The sequence below is a fragment of the Stegostoma tigrinum genome, chromosome 1, assembly GCF_030684315.1.
Source record: "Stegostoma tigrinum isolate sSteTig4 chromosome 1, sSteTig4.hap1, whole genome shotgun sequence".
In the NCBI taxonomy this organism is placed as follows: domain Eukaryota; kingdom Metazoa; phylum Chordata; class Chondrichthyes; order Orectolobiformes; family Stegostomatidae; genus Stegostoma; species Stegostoma tigrinum.
Genome location: NC_081354.1, coordinates 141,249,206 through 141,265,945, shown reverse-complemented (window position 1 = coordinate 141,265,945; position 16,740 = coordinate 141,249,206). Strand labels below are relative to the sequence as shown.

At 37.3% G+C, this 16,740-nt stretch overlaps 2 protein-coding genes across 10 annotated transcripts in view; one reads left to right on the top strand and one right to left on the bottom strand.

Moving 5' to 3' along the window:
• Positions 1-12,755, top strand: part of ubap1 (ubiquitin associated protein 1) — a 76,081-nt gene extending 63,326 nt beyond the window's left edge. For 4 of the 6 annotated variants that reach the window (XM_048546769.2, XM_048546801.2, XM_048546792.2 and 1 more), the window contains one exon: positions 1,149-12,755. In XM_048546769.2, coding sequence (XP_048402726.1) covers positions 1,149-1,289 — 141 coding nt within the window. In that variant the 3' untranslated portion in view covers positions 1,290-12,755. The remainder of the gene's footprint in view (positions 1-1,148) is intronic. The other 2 variants (XM_048546778.2, XM_048546763.2) reach the window with 1 other exon arrangement.
• Positions 1-16,740, bottom strand: part of LOC125459831 (kinesin-like protein KIF24) — a 151,025-nt gene that overhangs the window by 45,531 nt on the left and 88,754 nt on the right. For 3 of the 4 annotated variants that reach the window (XM_059649100.1, XM_059649102.1, XM_059649106.1), the window contains one exon: positions 14,458-14,731. In XM_059649100.1, the coding sequence (XP_059505083.1) occupies positions 14,585-14,731 (147 nt within the window). In that variant the 3' untranslated portion in view covers positions 14,458-14,584. Of the gene's footprint in view, positions 1-12,638; positions 12,679-14,457; positions 14,732-16,740 lie in introns of those variants that run through there. The other variant, XM_048546750.2, reaches the window with a different exon arrangement.

Below are 16,740 nucleotides of genomic sequence, written 5' to 3'. Positions count from 1 at the left end.
CAGGCTCTTGCATCCTCTGGAAACGTGATCTGCTATCCATATCCTAATTTGCACCAAGTCCCATTCATCTAAAACCTAGGTGCTTGTTGATTTATTCCTTGTCTGACAACACCAAAGTTTTGAAATTCTCACTTGTTTTCAAATTCCCCTTTTCCAATAGCCATATCCTTTCTTCTCTTTGTAATCCTCTCCAGCATTTGTGCTTTTACAATTCTGGCCTCATAGACAATGTCTAATTTTAATCACTCTGGGTTTGGTGGCTTTGTCTTCAACTGTCTTGATCCTAAGCTCTGAAATTACCTTTATAAACCTATTTACCACTTATACCATCATTTAAGATACTCGTCAAAGACTAGACTTTCAGTCAAGCATTTGATCATTGGTCCTAATATTCGTTCAGTGGCTCAGTCTTAATTTTGTTTCATAACATTCTTGTGAAGTGCCTTCAGAACTTCTACTGTGTTCTACATGCTGTATAATTGTAAGATGTTGTTATTATATAGTGATTTAGGAAAGGAGAGAGGAGATAGCCTGAATTTTAAAAAAATTGAATAAATGAAACCAATATTTCAAGCGGAAGTCATCCTTTGCAGTTTTGCAATCTTAAAGATTGAGTTTAATTTAATCTACCAGTCAATTTCAGAGCAAAATTGACTAAGAAAAAGCCTCAAGTCATACGACAGTGTGTAGTGTAAAGTTATCTTAATCCCAGAAGACCAGAGGGTTGTTCTCGGAGAAAGAGATGACTGGTGGTGTTTTAACCTGACGGTCACTACCCCCTCAGGCTCAGGGAAAGGTTGACAGTTGGGGCCTTCATGGTAACTCTAGCCAGTGCGGGAATTGAAACCATGCTGTTGGCATCACTGTGGTTTGCAAACCAGTCATCCCAACTCACCAACCCCCAGTAAGTAATGTAGAGATTAAAATGAGAACTGAGAATTAAACTGAAAATAACATCTTTATACTGATAGAGAATGTGCAGAATCACAAGGAAAAATGTTGCTGAGGATCAAACTGAATGCTGTCTGAATACACAACAGTCTTCAATCTTCAGCTAATTGATTAAACTTTCTATATAACCTGTGAATGAGTATTGCTGTTAATTTTCTAAAGTAAGCACTGTTTGAGTTTTGTATTTTCTCTTTCAGACTTTGGAGTTTCTTAACCTCATGTCCAAGTTCAGAGAAATGGGCTTTGAACGGGGTGATATTAAGGAAGTTCTTGTTGTTCATAACAATGACCAGGAAAAAGCTCTGGAAGACTTAATGACCCGTGCAGGAACTAGCTGAAGGCAACCCTTGTTCTATCTCAGTCTGATTGAGAGAACAGAAAGGAAAAATAAAACCATCCCACGTACGATTCAGTTTCCAGCTCTGTTTATACAAGCATGACTGTATATTTCTTTCCTTTTGGACTTTTTTACGTGTATGGCAGGGCAGGTAGGGGGTGGGTGTTGGTGGCGATGGCACAGTAATCCGTAATTAAAGAAAATTCCTTGCTTTGTAGGGAAGTCTAAGACGAAAACAAACAAAATACAAGGTGACAATGGTAGCAGTCTTAATATATTGACTCATTTAATGATGAAAGGAGGCTGTTATAATGTGGCTGAAGTACACTTTGTTCATCTTCCTCCAACCATGGCTTGATGAGAGAGCAGTTGAATCCATTTCTGTCCTACTTTTCTTTCCTTCGCTCCCCAAGCCAATAATAATTATGTGCATCTTCCATTCTTGCACAGAAATTTAATTCAATATATTGAAAAGCTGGATGATAATTTTCCAAGGTTAAAGCTGCTTTATGTCCTCTGTTAAAGGCTACATTTACTGGACTGTAGGCTATTGTAAAATTGTATTTGAATTAAGTAACCTATAGTGCAATAGGAATTATTAGACTGGGCTAGTCTATCATCTGTCACTGGCTGGGCAGTATCACCATCTATGCATTTTGTTTAAAAAACACAATCGGAAGGCAAAACTCTCAATCTTCACAGACAAATAAGGACAAAAGGAAACCCAGCATTAATCTACGCTCCATCCCTTTATGGGTCTCTCACATGGATTCCCTTATAGGAAATCTATTCATGGACTCTTAGAAGAATTGCAGCGTGAGGTGAAATTCTCATATACTTAAGCACTTTCTTTTAATTGCCGCTGCACTTATTTCATTTACACTGTTGTTGAATGTTACATTATGTCTTCCTCACTGCTGTAGTTCTGGAGTGTTTCTTTATTAGTAATCTTAGCAACAGATCATTTTTCTTTTAATTTTAGAACAGATATTGCTTTGTTCTGTGTAATGTTTCACAAACCTTCAACCCATCAGAAGCATTTCTGAGTCTTGAAAGTTGCTTAAGAATTTGATTCTGCAAAACAGGTACTAATAAAACCTTACAAATATATTTGTCTTTTTGAGTAACATTTTAATCTTATGATTGTTCTAACTTCAAATGACTGAACAATTGCAAAATTAGGTTTTTTGAAATTTTTAACAATGAACTCTAAGATACAATTTTTGTCTCAAATTGGTTTAGCTTTACTAGTTTATTCCATTCATGGAATATAATTTCTAACTTCAGTTCTTAACATGTATTAGTTTATCACCTGTTGTTTACATGAGGAATCTGCTCTTCAATTGAAATGGGATAACGTGAGCAATGACTGGAACAGCCGCGTAAATGTAATTCAAACTCCACTTTGAAGTCACATTCCATGCTTTTTATATATTTCTAATAGAAATACCCTAGATTCATATTTACAATTGAAACCGCCTATATAAGGTGACCATGCTGAAATCTCATCCCAGTACTGCGGCTGCAACATTTCAGTTAACGGAAATGTAATTAATACAACTGCATTATGTTTACACAAGTACTGGTAGTTCCGAACATAAATTTGAATGTAGGAGTTTCTAATGAAAAAAGTTGACTGATAAAACAAATTCTGTTATATGCATCATCCATTAACAATTATTACTTATAAAGAGTTCAAGTGAAGTAAGTAAAAAGGTAAAATAAATAAGTTTTAGTTGGACTGTCTGCTTCTAATGGTGTGGGACAAATGACAAGCAAACTCTTGCCACATTCTGCAAGTTTTTTTAAAATTTGAAACATTTTTCAAAAGAAAATCATTTCTGTCATTGTCTCTGCTCCCTAGCTCATGCAAAAATCTATAATTCATATCTTCATTATCATTAGATCTCATTGTGCCATAAATCCTAATCTTACTGGGTTCCTGCCTCCTAATACAACAAAGTAAAAATCTTCATACTCATTTATAAATTATTCCATTGCCTTTCCTTGCAACCTCTTTCAGCATGGGCTCTGCTCATCTTCTGACTCAACTGCTGTGCTTTCTTCCACGTACTGTTCATTTGGCAGCAGAATTGTTTATCTAGAGCACTTTAAACTTTCTTTATTTCTTCATAAATATCTCTTAAATCTAGCTGTTTTGTTGGTGCCTTCAACCACCTCTCCTAAATAACATGGTTCATACTTCTGTGCCATGTTGGGAATTTATTAATGCATTTTCATTATCATATACGACTGGGAAAAAGAACTTCCATATCCATGAAATGTGAATGTTGGAGGTAACTTAGATGATAGAAATGTTAAATATTGTAACTTTTCAAGTTAAAATATTTGTTTTGCAGGTAAACTTGAAGTAGATAATTCAATTAATGCTGGAATTCCAGTTTAAACTAATTATTTTCCGGATTAAAGATATTAGTTGGGGTGAATGTGTTTTCTTGTTACAATCCAGTAGAGACTGAAAACTTTTAAAAGCTATTTGAATTTCCAGAAACTGTCAAAGGATAACATGACAAGACTTCAGACTTTCTGTAACAAACATTCAACATAGACGAAATAACATCTAGTCAAATTATTCTCTCAACTACGGAAGAGATTACCCGCAACTTTTAAAGAACTGAAAATGCCCCTCCCTGATCAATTAAGAGGATATTTCATGCGTCAGTGCAAAATTATCCTCGGCTCCCACAAATTCTAATCTTTCATGGTGAGCATGAATCCGGAGACTTTATCTAACCAAATCTGCGTGAATTATCTAGCCCCATTTAAATCCCCTCAGATACAGTCTCTCTAATCACTGCAAGGCTCCCACTGGATTCTGTGCAGCGAATGATGAGGAATTGTCACCTCTATTTGTGGTTGCTCTCAGATTCTCATTGTGCAACCAGTGAAGTTCAAAGGTATCTTATGAAACCTTTAAAGCAATATTGTAATGGCTTGCTGTTGCCTCTGCTCATCTCTGTGGCAGTGTGGAACATACTAGCCTGGTAGTCACGTAGTAGTGTTGATTAGTTATTTTCTAAACTTCTAACTCCATTCTATCTTGGAGTTAAACAGAGAGTGTAAAATATAACCATTAATAAAACCAGACATTTCTGATACCTCCCTGTGATATTCAGAGTTGAAATGTTTATTTGCCCTTCGGGGCCTCTATTCTGGTAATGTCTTTGGTTGTGAATATTTTGTACCTTCCCAATAAATCCACTTGGGCTTCATTGTGTGAGTCAAAAGTGAGATACTAGTAAAGGCTTGTTGTTAAGCAGGATTCTGAATCTTTGGAATTGCAAAAATGAAAAGGTTGTGGAGATTCAATTATTATGCCTTTTACAGAGATTGATAGGAGTTCTAGACAAAAGTAATCAAGGCTTCCAAGGGTAATGCAGAAAAGTGCGTTGAGGTAGAAGACTAACAACAATCTCCATGAATGCTGGAGTCGGTTCGCTCTTAAATGGCCTATTCCTATTTGAAGCAAATCATATGACCCTTTTGACTACTTCTATTAACAGTGAATTAGGCAGACAATTCCAAAACATTATCATCTCTACATATATGTAATGGGAGATGGATTAAGGTGTTCCAAAAGATGCAAGATGCATTGTCTAACAGAAGTTCAAATTAAAACAGAAATTGCTGGAGAAACTCTGCAGGTCTGGCACCATCTTAGAAGGTTAAGTACGAGTTTAGCATAACTTAACATTTCAAAACTATTGCTCCAGAGATAAAACCTGTGCTATTTTTGATAGCCCTGTTAATCCACAGTGCAACTATTAGTGGTTGATGTATTTTTATTGAGGTCCTTTTTCCACTACCCTATATAGGCTTGCACCTATCAAGTAACAAGTGACTTTCCTATTCTTCCTCCCAAATTGACTATTTCACATTTATCTATATTTAAGCTTCACTTGCCAGCTAATAAACTTGAACAGAACATATAATTGTACAGCACAGCACAGGCCCTTTGGCCCACAATATTGTGCTGAACTTTTACCCTAAACCTAAGGTCTATCTAACCTCCACCCCTATCTTATACTATCATCCCCACGCCTATCTAATAGCTGCTTAAATGCCCCTAATGAGGCTGACTCCACTACCCTCTCCGGCAAAGCCTTCCACACCCCTACCACTCTCTTGCATGTGTAAATTATGTCCTCCAACAATTCAGTGCAGACCTCTTCAGTATTGGCTAATCACTTCTCTCCACTCTTTTATCCTCACTGCCCCCATTTAATAATATGTGATAAGTTAGATTTTGTGATTTGATTCCAAAGTCCTTCAGGTAACTTATGAATTGCAGTTGTCCCAACCAGTGGAACATACTTCCAGATTTCTGCTACTCTTAATATCCACCCTTTATTCTGTGTTTTCCTTTGTTTTGAACCAGCTAACAATCCAATTTGCCATTTGTCCCCTGTTGTCTAAGACTGAATTAAGGCTTTTGCAAAAATACACTCTTAGTGTGACAGCAAATAACCTTTATCCCATTAGTTTGCACTAGATTTTTGGAGCTAATGGGCCAATGTGCATCCAAATGAATGAAACAAAATTAGGGCAGTAGATTAATGATACTAACAGCTCTAGCTTAGTTTTCATAGCGACTGGAAGTTAGATACTTTATTTGGGATGAGGCAATAAGACTAATTTAATCTCACATTTCTTGAGCTGACAAAAATTCTCAGAAGATTCAGAAAATTTTGTTGAGCTGAGGATGTTGTCAAGAGTCCCTACAATTGGCTTTTATGCATTGTTTGAATAAAATTTTGTAAAATAGAAAATGAGAGTAGGCCATTCAGCCGTTTAAGCCTTCTCCACCATTCAACATGATCATAGCTGATCATCGAACCCCACGCACATCTCCTGTTTTCTCCACATACCCTTTACCCCTAAGAACTTTATCTAGCTCCTCTTGAAAACATTCTAGTCCTGTGGCAGAATTCCACAAGCTCTTCACAATATGGTTGAAGAAATTTCACCTCATCTGCATCCTAAATGGCCTACACCATATCCATATGTTGTTATGACTCCTGGTGCTGTATAGAGAATATCCTTTCTCTGTTTAGCACATTTAGTCCTGTTATAGAAAGCTATAAACTTCTAAGAATCCTTCTTCATTATGGTAGACTCCAGTGAATGTAGTGCTAAATGATCCAGTATCTCTTCACACATCAGTCCTGCGATCCCAGGAATTAGTCAAGTAAATCTTCATTTTACTCCATTCCATAGCTAGAACATTTTTCCTCAGGTAAAGAAGCCAAAATACACACAATAGTCCAGGTGTGAGTTCACAAAGACAGTGTACAGTTGTAGCAACACATCACTGCTCTTGTAAAAATCATCTTGCTACAAAGGCCTTTTCAGTGCCTGTTGCGCCTGCATGCTTGCTTTCAGTAACTGACATAGAAAGACAAAGATATCCAGGTCTCATTCCCTCCCTCTTTCCCAATCTATTGCCATTCAGATAATAATTTGCCTTCCCTTTTTTACTACCGAAGTGGAGAACCTCAATTTATCTACATTACACTTCATCTGCCATGCATTTTCCCAAACAACTTGTCCAAATCACAATGAAGCATGTCTGCATCCTCTTAGCTCACCTCCCACCAAGCTTTGTGTCATGTGCAAACTGAAGATAGTGTATTTAATTCCTTCATCCAAGCATATGTGTAGTGACAGAGTGGCTGGGGTTCAAGCACTGATCCTGTGGTACCTCATTAGTTACTGCCTGCCACTTGGACAAAGAACTGTGTATTCCTACTTTGTTTCCTAGCTGTCAACCTCTTTGTTATCCAGGTCAGTATACTACCCCAAATCCCATGTGCTTTAATTTTATATGCTAATCTCTTACGTAGGATCTTATCAACATTCTTCTGAAAGTCTAAGAAAACCACATCTGCCTTGTCAAACCTACTAGTTGCATCCTTGAAAAATTCAAGTTGATTTGTCAAACCTGATTTCTTTTTTGTAAATCCATGCTGATTTTGTTTGATCCTGTCACTGTTTTCCAAGTACCCTACTATTAAATCTTTTATAATGGACTTTGGCATTCTTCCCATGACCGATGTCTGGTTAACCACCCTATAGTTTCTCTCTACTTTTTTAAAAAGCGGAGTTTCATTAGCTACCCTCCAATCCATACGAACTGTTCTAGAGTCCATATAATCTGAGAAGATGACCACTATTGCATCCACTGTTTCTAGGGCCACTTCTTTAAGTACTCTAGGATGTAAATATTGGGCCCTGGAAATTTAATTGTCCTCTAATCTCATCAATGTCCTCAATCCATTTCTCTTTTAATACTGATTTTCTTCAGTTCCTCCCTATCACTGGACTGTCTGTTCCTCAACATTTCTAACACACTATTGTGCTCTTCTTTTTGTAGACAGAAATATGAACATAGAGAGTACAGGCCCTTTGGCCCACGATATTTTTTTTTTACACAGAGTTGAGAGCATGGAATGCGTTGCCAGCAGCAGTTGTGGAAGCAAGGTCATTGGGGTCATTTAAGACACTGCTGGACATGCATATGGTCACAGAAATTTGAGGGTGCATACACGAGGATCAATGGTCAGCACAACATTGTGGGCTGAAGGGCCTGTTCTGTGCTGTACTGTTCTATGTTCTATGATATTGTGCCGTGGAATAATCCTAATCCAAACATAAAATAACCTAACCTACATTCCCCTCAATTCACTGCTGTCCATGTGCATGTCCAGCAGTCGCTTAAATGTCACTTATGACTCCGCTTCCACGACTACCACTGACAAACTATTCCATGCGCTCGCAACTCTCTGGATGAGGAACCTCCCTCTGACGTCTCCTCTATACCTTCCTCCTAACACCTTAAAACTATGACCCCTCGTGGCAGTCAATCCTGCCCTGGGGAAAAATCTCTGGCTATCGACTCTGTCCATGCCTCTCATTACCTTGTACACCTCGATCAGGTCACGTCTCTTCCTCCTTCTCTCCAGAGAGAAAAGTCCGAGCTCAGTCAACCTCTCTTCATAAGACAAGCCCTCCAGTCCAGGCAGCATCCTGGTAAACCTCCTTTGCACCCTCTGAAAAGCCTCCATATCTTTCCTATAATAGGGCGACCAGAACTGGACACAATATTCCAAGTGTGGTCTCACCAGGGTTTTGTAGAGCTGCAGCATAATCTCGCGGCTCTTAACTTGATCCCCCTGTTAATGAAAGCCAAAACACCATATGCTTTCTTAACAACCTTATCCACCTGGGTGGCAACTTTGAGGGAGCTATGCACTTGAACACCAAGATCCCGCTGTTGCTCCACACTGCCAAGAATCCCAACTTTAATCCTATATTCAGCATTTAAGTTCGACCTTCCAAAATGCATCACTTCGCATTTATCCAGGTTGAACTCCATCCAGTATGTATTTAATTGTTTTGCTATCTTTTTTGTTTCCCCATTATAACTTGCTCTGTTGATGAATGTTTCTCACATTTTTCTTGTGTATTTTTTTTCTTGTCACAATCACTTTGCATGTTCCCCACAAGTTTACTTTATTTTCCTCCCCTTAATCAATGCCTTTGTCCTTATTTGTGGAAATCTAAACTGCTCCCAATCCTCAGGACTGCTGCTCTTTTTGGCTAATTTGTATGCCCTTTCCTTGGATCTAATTCTATTCCTAATTTCCCTTGTTACCTGTGGTCGGGTCACCTTTTCCATTTTGTTTTTGTGCCAGATAGGAATGAAATGAACAATTGTTGCAGTTACTCCATGCACTGTTGATATTTGCCATTTTAAAATAAAATTCTCCAATTTATCATAGCAAGCCTATGCCTCATACCATTGTAGTTTCAGGAACACAATCTCAGCATCAACTACATCACTGTCCATCTTAATAATATATAATTCGTTATGTTCTGTCTTCCCAAGGCCTCTTGCACAGCTAGGTTGCCTATTATTTCCTTTCCCACGCACAAATCCTAATCTATGATAGCCTAATCTTTAGTTGGTTCCTCAAATTATTGATCTAGAAAACCATCTCGTATACCTTCCAGAAATTTCTTTATGGTTTTGTCACTGATTTATCTAATCTGTAAACAAATTAAAGTCTCTTATAGTTACAGCTATACCTTCATTGCTTTCATCCACATTTCCTCTTCAGTGCCTTCTCCAACATTGCCACTTCTGGTTGGGGGTATATAAAATCCCATTACCATTTTCTGTCCCTTGTTTTTTTCCAAACTCCATCCACATATATTCCATTTGACTGGAATCAAAATCCTTCCTCACTATTGAATTAATTGTTTCTTTAACCAGCAATGCTACCCCACATTCTTTTTGTCTGTCCTTCCTAAAAACTTAATTCCCTGGTTGTTCAGTTCCCATCCCCTAGTCACATGCAAACACGTCACCGTAACTCCAAATATATATCAATTTGTATTTATTTGCACGACTAATTCATCCATTCTTATGAGCATTGAGACCCAGGGCCTTAACAATTGTCTTTTTAAAATTCTTAGTCCCCATTCGCAATATTTTACACTTTGGCCCCATTTGATTCTCGCCCTTGAATTCTCATTCCCATCGTCTTACATTTTTGCCTTGGTTTCTCACTCTTGTCTCCTTGAATAGGTTCCCACAGACCCAGCCATTTCACTTTAAACTGTCCCCTGGTACATCGGTTTAAGATGCTGCCCATCCAGCTTGTAGTGGTCTCGCCTCCCCAGAATGTCCAAATGTCCCAGGAACCTGAAACAATTCTCCAATGATATAACATTTGCTGGATCAGTACAAATCATTCCAGCTGTACCACTTCACTAAATGCAACAATTCACAAATAGCTAAGAGACAAAAATCTGCAGATGCTGGAATGCAAGTTCGACGAACAGGAGGCTGCATCTGGAGGAAAGGAGCAGTCAATGTTTTGGGTATTACCCTTCTTCAAGACTGAAGCTCCTTTCCTCCCGATGCTGCTTGACTGGCTGTGTTCTTCCAGCCTCCTGTTTGTCTACCTAATTCACAAACAGTAACAGAAACAGGCAATTCTACTTCACCCCTTCTCCCATTCAGTTAGATCATGATTGATCAAAACCTCACTTTCATTCACTATCACACTACCATATGTCCATCTTGAAAACTCCAATTGTCTGCAACCTTTTGAAAGAAATAATGCAAGATATCATGTTGGATTAACGGGGGAGAAACACTATCTCAGCCCCCCAATTTCCATCTTGTCACTCAACTTTCCCAGTTCCTTGATCTGTCTCTCCCACTAAACCCCAACATTTTCAAGTCTCCTTGTTGACTCCTGGGCAGTACTCTGCTTTTGCATAAATCATTATCCAGCACACACAGTGGCAGAAGAATTGCTTTATTCCTGAGACTGAGCTACACACATTCATTTCAGAATGGCAATTGATATAACACCAAACTTGCTGGATAGAGATCTTTCTTATGCCAAAGCCAATTTGAGGTGTGAGGCAGCACAACCAACCCTGTCTGTTCATACTTCTATACAGGTGTAGCATAACTTTTCCACTTGAGATACGGATCAACATTCTGATTGTTAATTTACTTGGCTTTTGTGCTGTTGAATAAATTTAAATGATGAATTGGTTTAAAACTCCAAAATCATTTTTATTCCTTTACAGCACCTGGTTTTTGTCACTTTAGAAAATACTCTTGTTCTTCTTTGAGGTCCAAAACAATGTACACTAATTTTTATTTTGTAATGCATGGCTGTGGGAGTTCCTTTGCAATGCTTTAATGTGGCTGTGCAGCTTAGAGGAACATTATTAGCTGTAGTTTCAGCTGGCAGCTCCTTGAGTCACCAGATGCTAGGTTCAAATCTTCCTCCAAGACTTGACTAGAAAACTTAAAGCTGTACTATAGCGCAGTATTTGAGAGTGTACTACTACATCAGCAGTGTTGTCTATTAGGTGAGACACCAAACTGAGACCCACCTGTCTGTTTGGATGGATGTGAAAGATTGCATGGCACTATTTCCAAGGGCAGGAAATAATCCTGTATCCTGGCCAATACCTAATGTGAATTTACATCATAAAAACAGGTATTTATCAAATTTCTGAGATACCTAAGTGTGAGCAGGATGAACACAGCAGGCCAAGCAGCATCTTAGGAGCAGGAAAGCTGACGTTTCAGGCCTCAGGATATAGGCCCGAAATGTCAGCTTTTGTGCTCCTAAGATGCTGCTTGGCCTGCTGTGTTCATCCAGATCCACACTTTGTTATCTCGGATTCTCCAGCATCTGCAGTTCCCATTATCTCTGATACATTTATCAAATTTCTGTCAGTATTTTGATGTACACAAAACAGAGGCTGCATTTTCCTATATTTCAACAGTGACTACACTTTGGGAGGGAGTGAAGAACTATGTAGGTTATAAGCTGCTTTTGAGATGCCCAGTGGTCATGGCAAACACTGCGTAAATCAAGTCTTTTTTGTGAACAACTTCATATTTAGCCACATTAAACTTCATCTGCCATTGTTCTACCCATTCACTTAACCTGCTTCTGTTCCTTTTCAAATTCTTACTGTCTCTCCTAATCAACCCGAGCTTGTTATTCAACACTTTAAATTTTGCAGTGTATAATCATTTTTTTTCTGACTTACTGCTCGGTATTGGCAAGCAAAATTTAACTTTTGGCAAGATTCAATAATTTCACGTTTATCTGAATTTGATCAGACTACTGTTAATGGAAGCAGCAACATCGGCACAGATTACCATCTGTTTGCTGAATTAATGTTTTAGATTTTTTTGGGGAGTAACAAGTCTATTAGTAGAGCATTAAAAAGAGACTTCAGTTATGACCTTTTTGAAAAGTTATATGAAAGAATGATAGTTTGATACTTTCGCATCTTTTTCTGATGGAATTTGATTTCTTTTTCCAAAAATGGTAATTTTTCTGGAGGAATTGAGAAGCTGTGTTGACCATCTGAGGGAGCTCGCTATCAAAACAAAGCACTGAAATTATGCAAGGTAGTTCTGTTTCCTTCCTGTCAAATAATGCTCAAAATTGAAATACCTTTGAGGTTATTCATATTCTGTAAACAAGTTATAAGAACAAAAATATCAATACAAATGTTTTTTCTAACTTTTGGAAGTGGTACTGAATTTTCACATTATTTATCTGCAGACAATGTTTAAATAAGGCAAACTTATTAAATGAGTTAGCTTTTCTTTACAGCCTTTATTTGAAATACAATTGATTAAATAAATTTAGATTTTAACATTAATATGAAAATGTTCAATAGAGTTTTCAAACTGAAAGATATATACCACATATGAAAAATCGAACTTTACAGTTTCAAATACTTGCAATAAAAATGTTGTGAAATAATTGGTACTTACTTCAAATACTTCATACTTCCAGTGTATGCCCGTATGTAATCTGTAATAAAGTATTCAATTCTTGAAATATCAAGAACTGGTTTAATCCATTATTGCCTATAATCAATTTTTATTTTTAGGAATAACTACCTCTGAGCAAGAGTTGAAAATCTTGCCTGAAAGCCAGAACCTACAGCAAATACTAAATATCAGCAAGCATTTTCTATTATTTATAGGATCAAGTATACACAATGCTTTTTTCCTTTTCATTGCACAGGTATTGAGATCGTTGAAAAATTGTATGGTTTTCCCACAGATTGCATTTATTAAATATTTTAATTTTCTCCTTTGTACTCCACTTGTAAAATTTTTCAGTTACATTGGGAAATCACACTGTAACAGTGCATCAGTTTTATTAAGGAATGCAAGTTAAAATGAAAATTCCATGGGTGAAATTGAAAAAAACTGAAAGATCTCCCTCAAGTGACTCAGCAATATTATCCAGTGTATAGATGAGTCACACAGTCAAACTGCATCTTGTTTGTGGAGGGAGAACAAGATCAGGTTTTGTTGAACTTAGCTCACCAACCCAATGACACTTATTGCAAAGACTTCAGAATTTTTTGTCTCTGTCAAGTTTCTCCAAAGCATGGAATTATATCTGCCCAGTGTTCAACAGTATTCAAGCTATTGCAAAATCCACATAATAGTCTTCCCTTTCCTTTATACTGCATATGCTCCGTTTTGAGACACATACTTCACAGAACAATGCCTACAGAACTTAGCAACAGGTCAGCAAAAGCCAAGTATAGAGACAGTAAAGATTTGAAAAATGTCACAATTGACTTTTTTTAACTGCTTACTACTGTAGTTAAACTAGGTCCGATGTATCTTTGGGGTGCTTGCTTGAGGTGTTCCTGGAGTCGGATTGCAAGGATCAGAGGCTGCAGATACAGACCAACCCTCTCCAGGTCAGTTATTCAGACAAATATTGTTCTTTGCTGAATTCTCTAAACTAATGGATGCTCACATTAGCTTACTGAATATGGGATACACAACTGACTTGGTACTAATTTTCACAAGATAATTAAAAAGAGCAGACAAATCATGTAACCATCCGAAATCTCAAGTTCTACTACAATAGCATCCAATTCCTTCAGCAGTGATTTTCGAATTTTCTCTATTCTAGTTCGAAGTCTATTCCATATACACGGCCAAGTAGAAATGTCCCAGAATTAATCCTACAACTATGCTATATTAGTTGAAGCCTGTATCTTTAAAGCAATTTCCATATTCACTTTTTCACATGGCCATATCACCTTTTTGACATTGTTCTTTCAAGGCTGACAACTAGTTACTCAATCCTCTAACACTGACAAATAATCTTATGGCTCTTCTAGTTCTTCAATTAATCCGTCAAGTCTCTGACCAGAAATGCATATAATACAAAAGGTGTAATTTGATTCGAATATGGAAAATTTTAATCATGTTACCTTATGACTTGTGTGATAACCATTTGGCTACATAGTTAAACATTCATCATTCAATGAGATCAGGGATAAACTGGCTCTTGAGGCTGGATACTCAACTTTTGTTCCAGTGTGTCTATTCTGTTTGTTTTGTTTATTACCACACTAAATTATTTGGATTATTGAGTGTTGTGTTTACCACGCCCTTTGTGTCCAAAACGATCCTGTTTCTCTCAGTCATCCACCAAGCAGGATTAATACTAGTTGGTCAAGTCATACGTAAACAATAGGAACATTTTCAGAAACTGCAGGTCAGAAAAGCTGAGACAGAGAATAGGAGAAGAAAGCAAATTTTAAGATTGGATCCCAAAATTGAGAAGATATATAATAATTTATTTTGTAACTTGCATTTAAACATGAACAATCAATTTAAAATTTAGACAGTGGATCAAAAGTAAGCATTGGTTCTCCATTTCTGCACCATAACTTACACTAAAGCTAAGATACAGATGACTTGGTGTTTGAGTTGTTACAAACTGTCCCAGCATGAATGTGGTACTTATGGATCTGTCCTTGCATGCGTTCAATGCATTTGTTTTTTTGCATCAGGATCTCTTCCACTTGTGTCATATAATCTTTGAAATCCTGCCAAGAATTACAAATGATTTGGTTAGGTAATTTGAAATGTTAAAAATACTGAGATGTGCAGTATATATTGCATCTACTTCATTAAGGGTTTCTATGAGGGGAGATGTAGTTTTGACAATCCGAATTTCACACAGATAACACTTAAAGGTTTTTTGGAGCTCAATGGAGTCATCTGATAATATTGATTGTCCCCATGAACTAGGATGGATCAATGCTATTTAGCAACTTATTGCTAAATATCTACAGACTTCTTCAATATCTAATGTTTTCAATATCCAAAGATTTGCTTTCTTGCAGAATTTGCTATCAGACAATTATTCTGTTTACCATAGTTTCATTCACTTATATTTATTCATTTTCAGTATTTTTATTTGTCTATTAAATGCAGTATCTTAGGTTATATCCCATAACAAAACAGAATGTATCACACTGGAAATTACAATGTTAACTGGAACTTAATATAGAGGCTTTAAGTTGAATAAAGGAATGATCATTTAGGTTTGATATCAGAAATTCCTTGACAGGTTGTGAATCTTTGGAATTTTTTACCACAGAGTTGTGAATGCTTTGTCTTTGGACATATTCAAGGCTGAGTTAAACAGATTTTTGGTCTCTTAGGGAATCAAATGTGGGGAGCCTGCAGGAAAGTGAAGTTGAAGCTTAGGAACTGTGATCATCATACTGAATGCTGGAACAGGTTCAATGCATCATGTGGTCTACTCCTTCTCCAAAGTCTTGTTTTTTTATGAACATATGACATAAGGAGCAGAAGCAGGCCCTTCAGTACTTAAAGCCTACTTAACCCTTGAATAAGATCATGGCTGATCTGTTGGGTTCCAAATCATACATTATCATCTATCCCTGATAACCTTAGATTCTTATTAGGCAGGGGGATCAATCATCTTTCCCTTTAGTCGGTGACTCTGTCTCCACTGCTTTGTGAGGCATGACGCTCCAAAGCTGCACAACACACTTTTGGTTTTGGTGGTGGTGGGGTTTGAGGGAAAGAGAGAGACAAAGTTCCATCATCTCTGCGTTCCCTAGTCTGGACTTATCCACAAAAGTAAAAATTCTCCATGATCACTTTGTCAAGGTCATACAGGATCTTATAAACTTGAATCAAATCACCCCTCGATCTTCTAAGCTCCTGTGAAAAAAGGGATAGACTGTTGAATCTTTCCTCAAAAAAAAAACCCACCCACACTCCTGGATATCAGTCTAGTAAATCTCTTGCCTCCAACATATTTCCATACTTTCTTAAATAAGGAGACCAAAAGTATGCATAATATGAAATGTGGTCTCACCAATGCCTTCTTTAAATAAAAAAAACTTATGTTCACGTATGTTCACGAATAATCTTTTGATAAAGGACAGCATTCCATTAGCCTTCTTACTCATTTGCTGTAACTGCTTACGAGCAGTATGTGAAGCATGCACTGGAAAACCAAAAACCTGCTGCACTTCAATTCTACAACTTAAATAGTATTCTGCTTTTATCTTCTTTCTGCAAAATCAAAAAACTTCACATTTTTTGACATTATCTCTAAATGACAGACTTTTATCCTCTCATTAACTAATGATTGGTCTGCATCCTTATTATTTCATCAAAGGAGGCAATAGCCTAATGGTATTATAGCTGGACATAATGTTCTGGAGGCCTGGGTTTGAATTCCTGCCATGATGGAATTTGCGTTTAATAAATATCTGGAATTAACAGTCTAATGATGACCATGAATCCATTGTCGATAAAAACCCATCTGGTTCACTAATGTCCTTTAGGGAAGAAAACTGCCATCCTTACCTGGTCTGGCCTACGTGTGACTCCAGACCTACAGTAATGTGATTGACTCTTGACTGCTCTCTCGGCAATTAGGGACGGGCAATAAATGCTGCCTGGTCAGCAATGTCCTGATCCCATGAATGAATAAAGAAAAAAAACCTTTGCAACATATTTTACTCCCTATTTTTGTATGACATTTAAATTTAGCAATGGTATCTTCAATCCT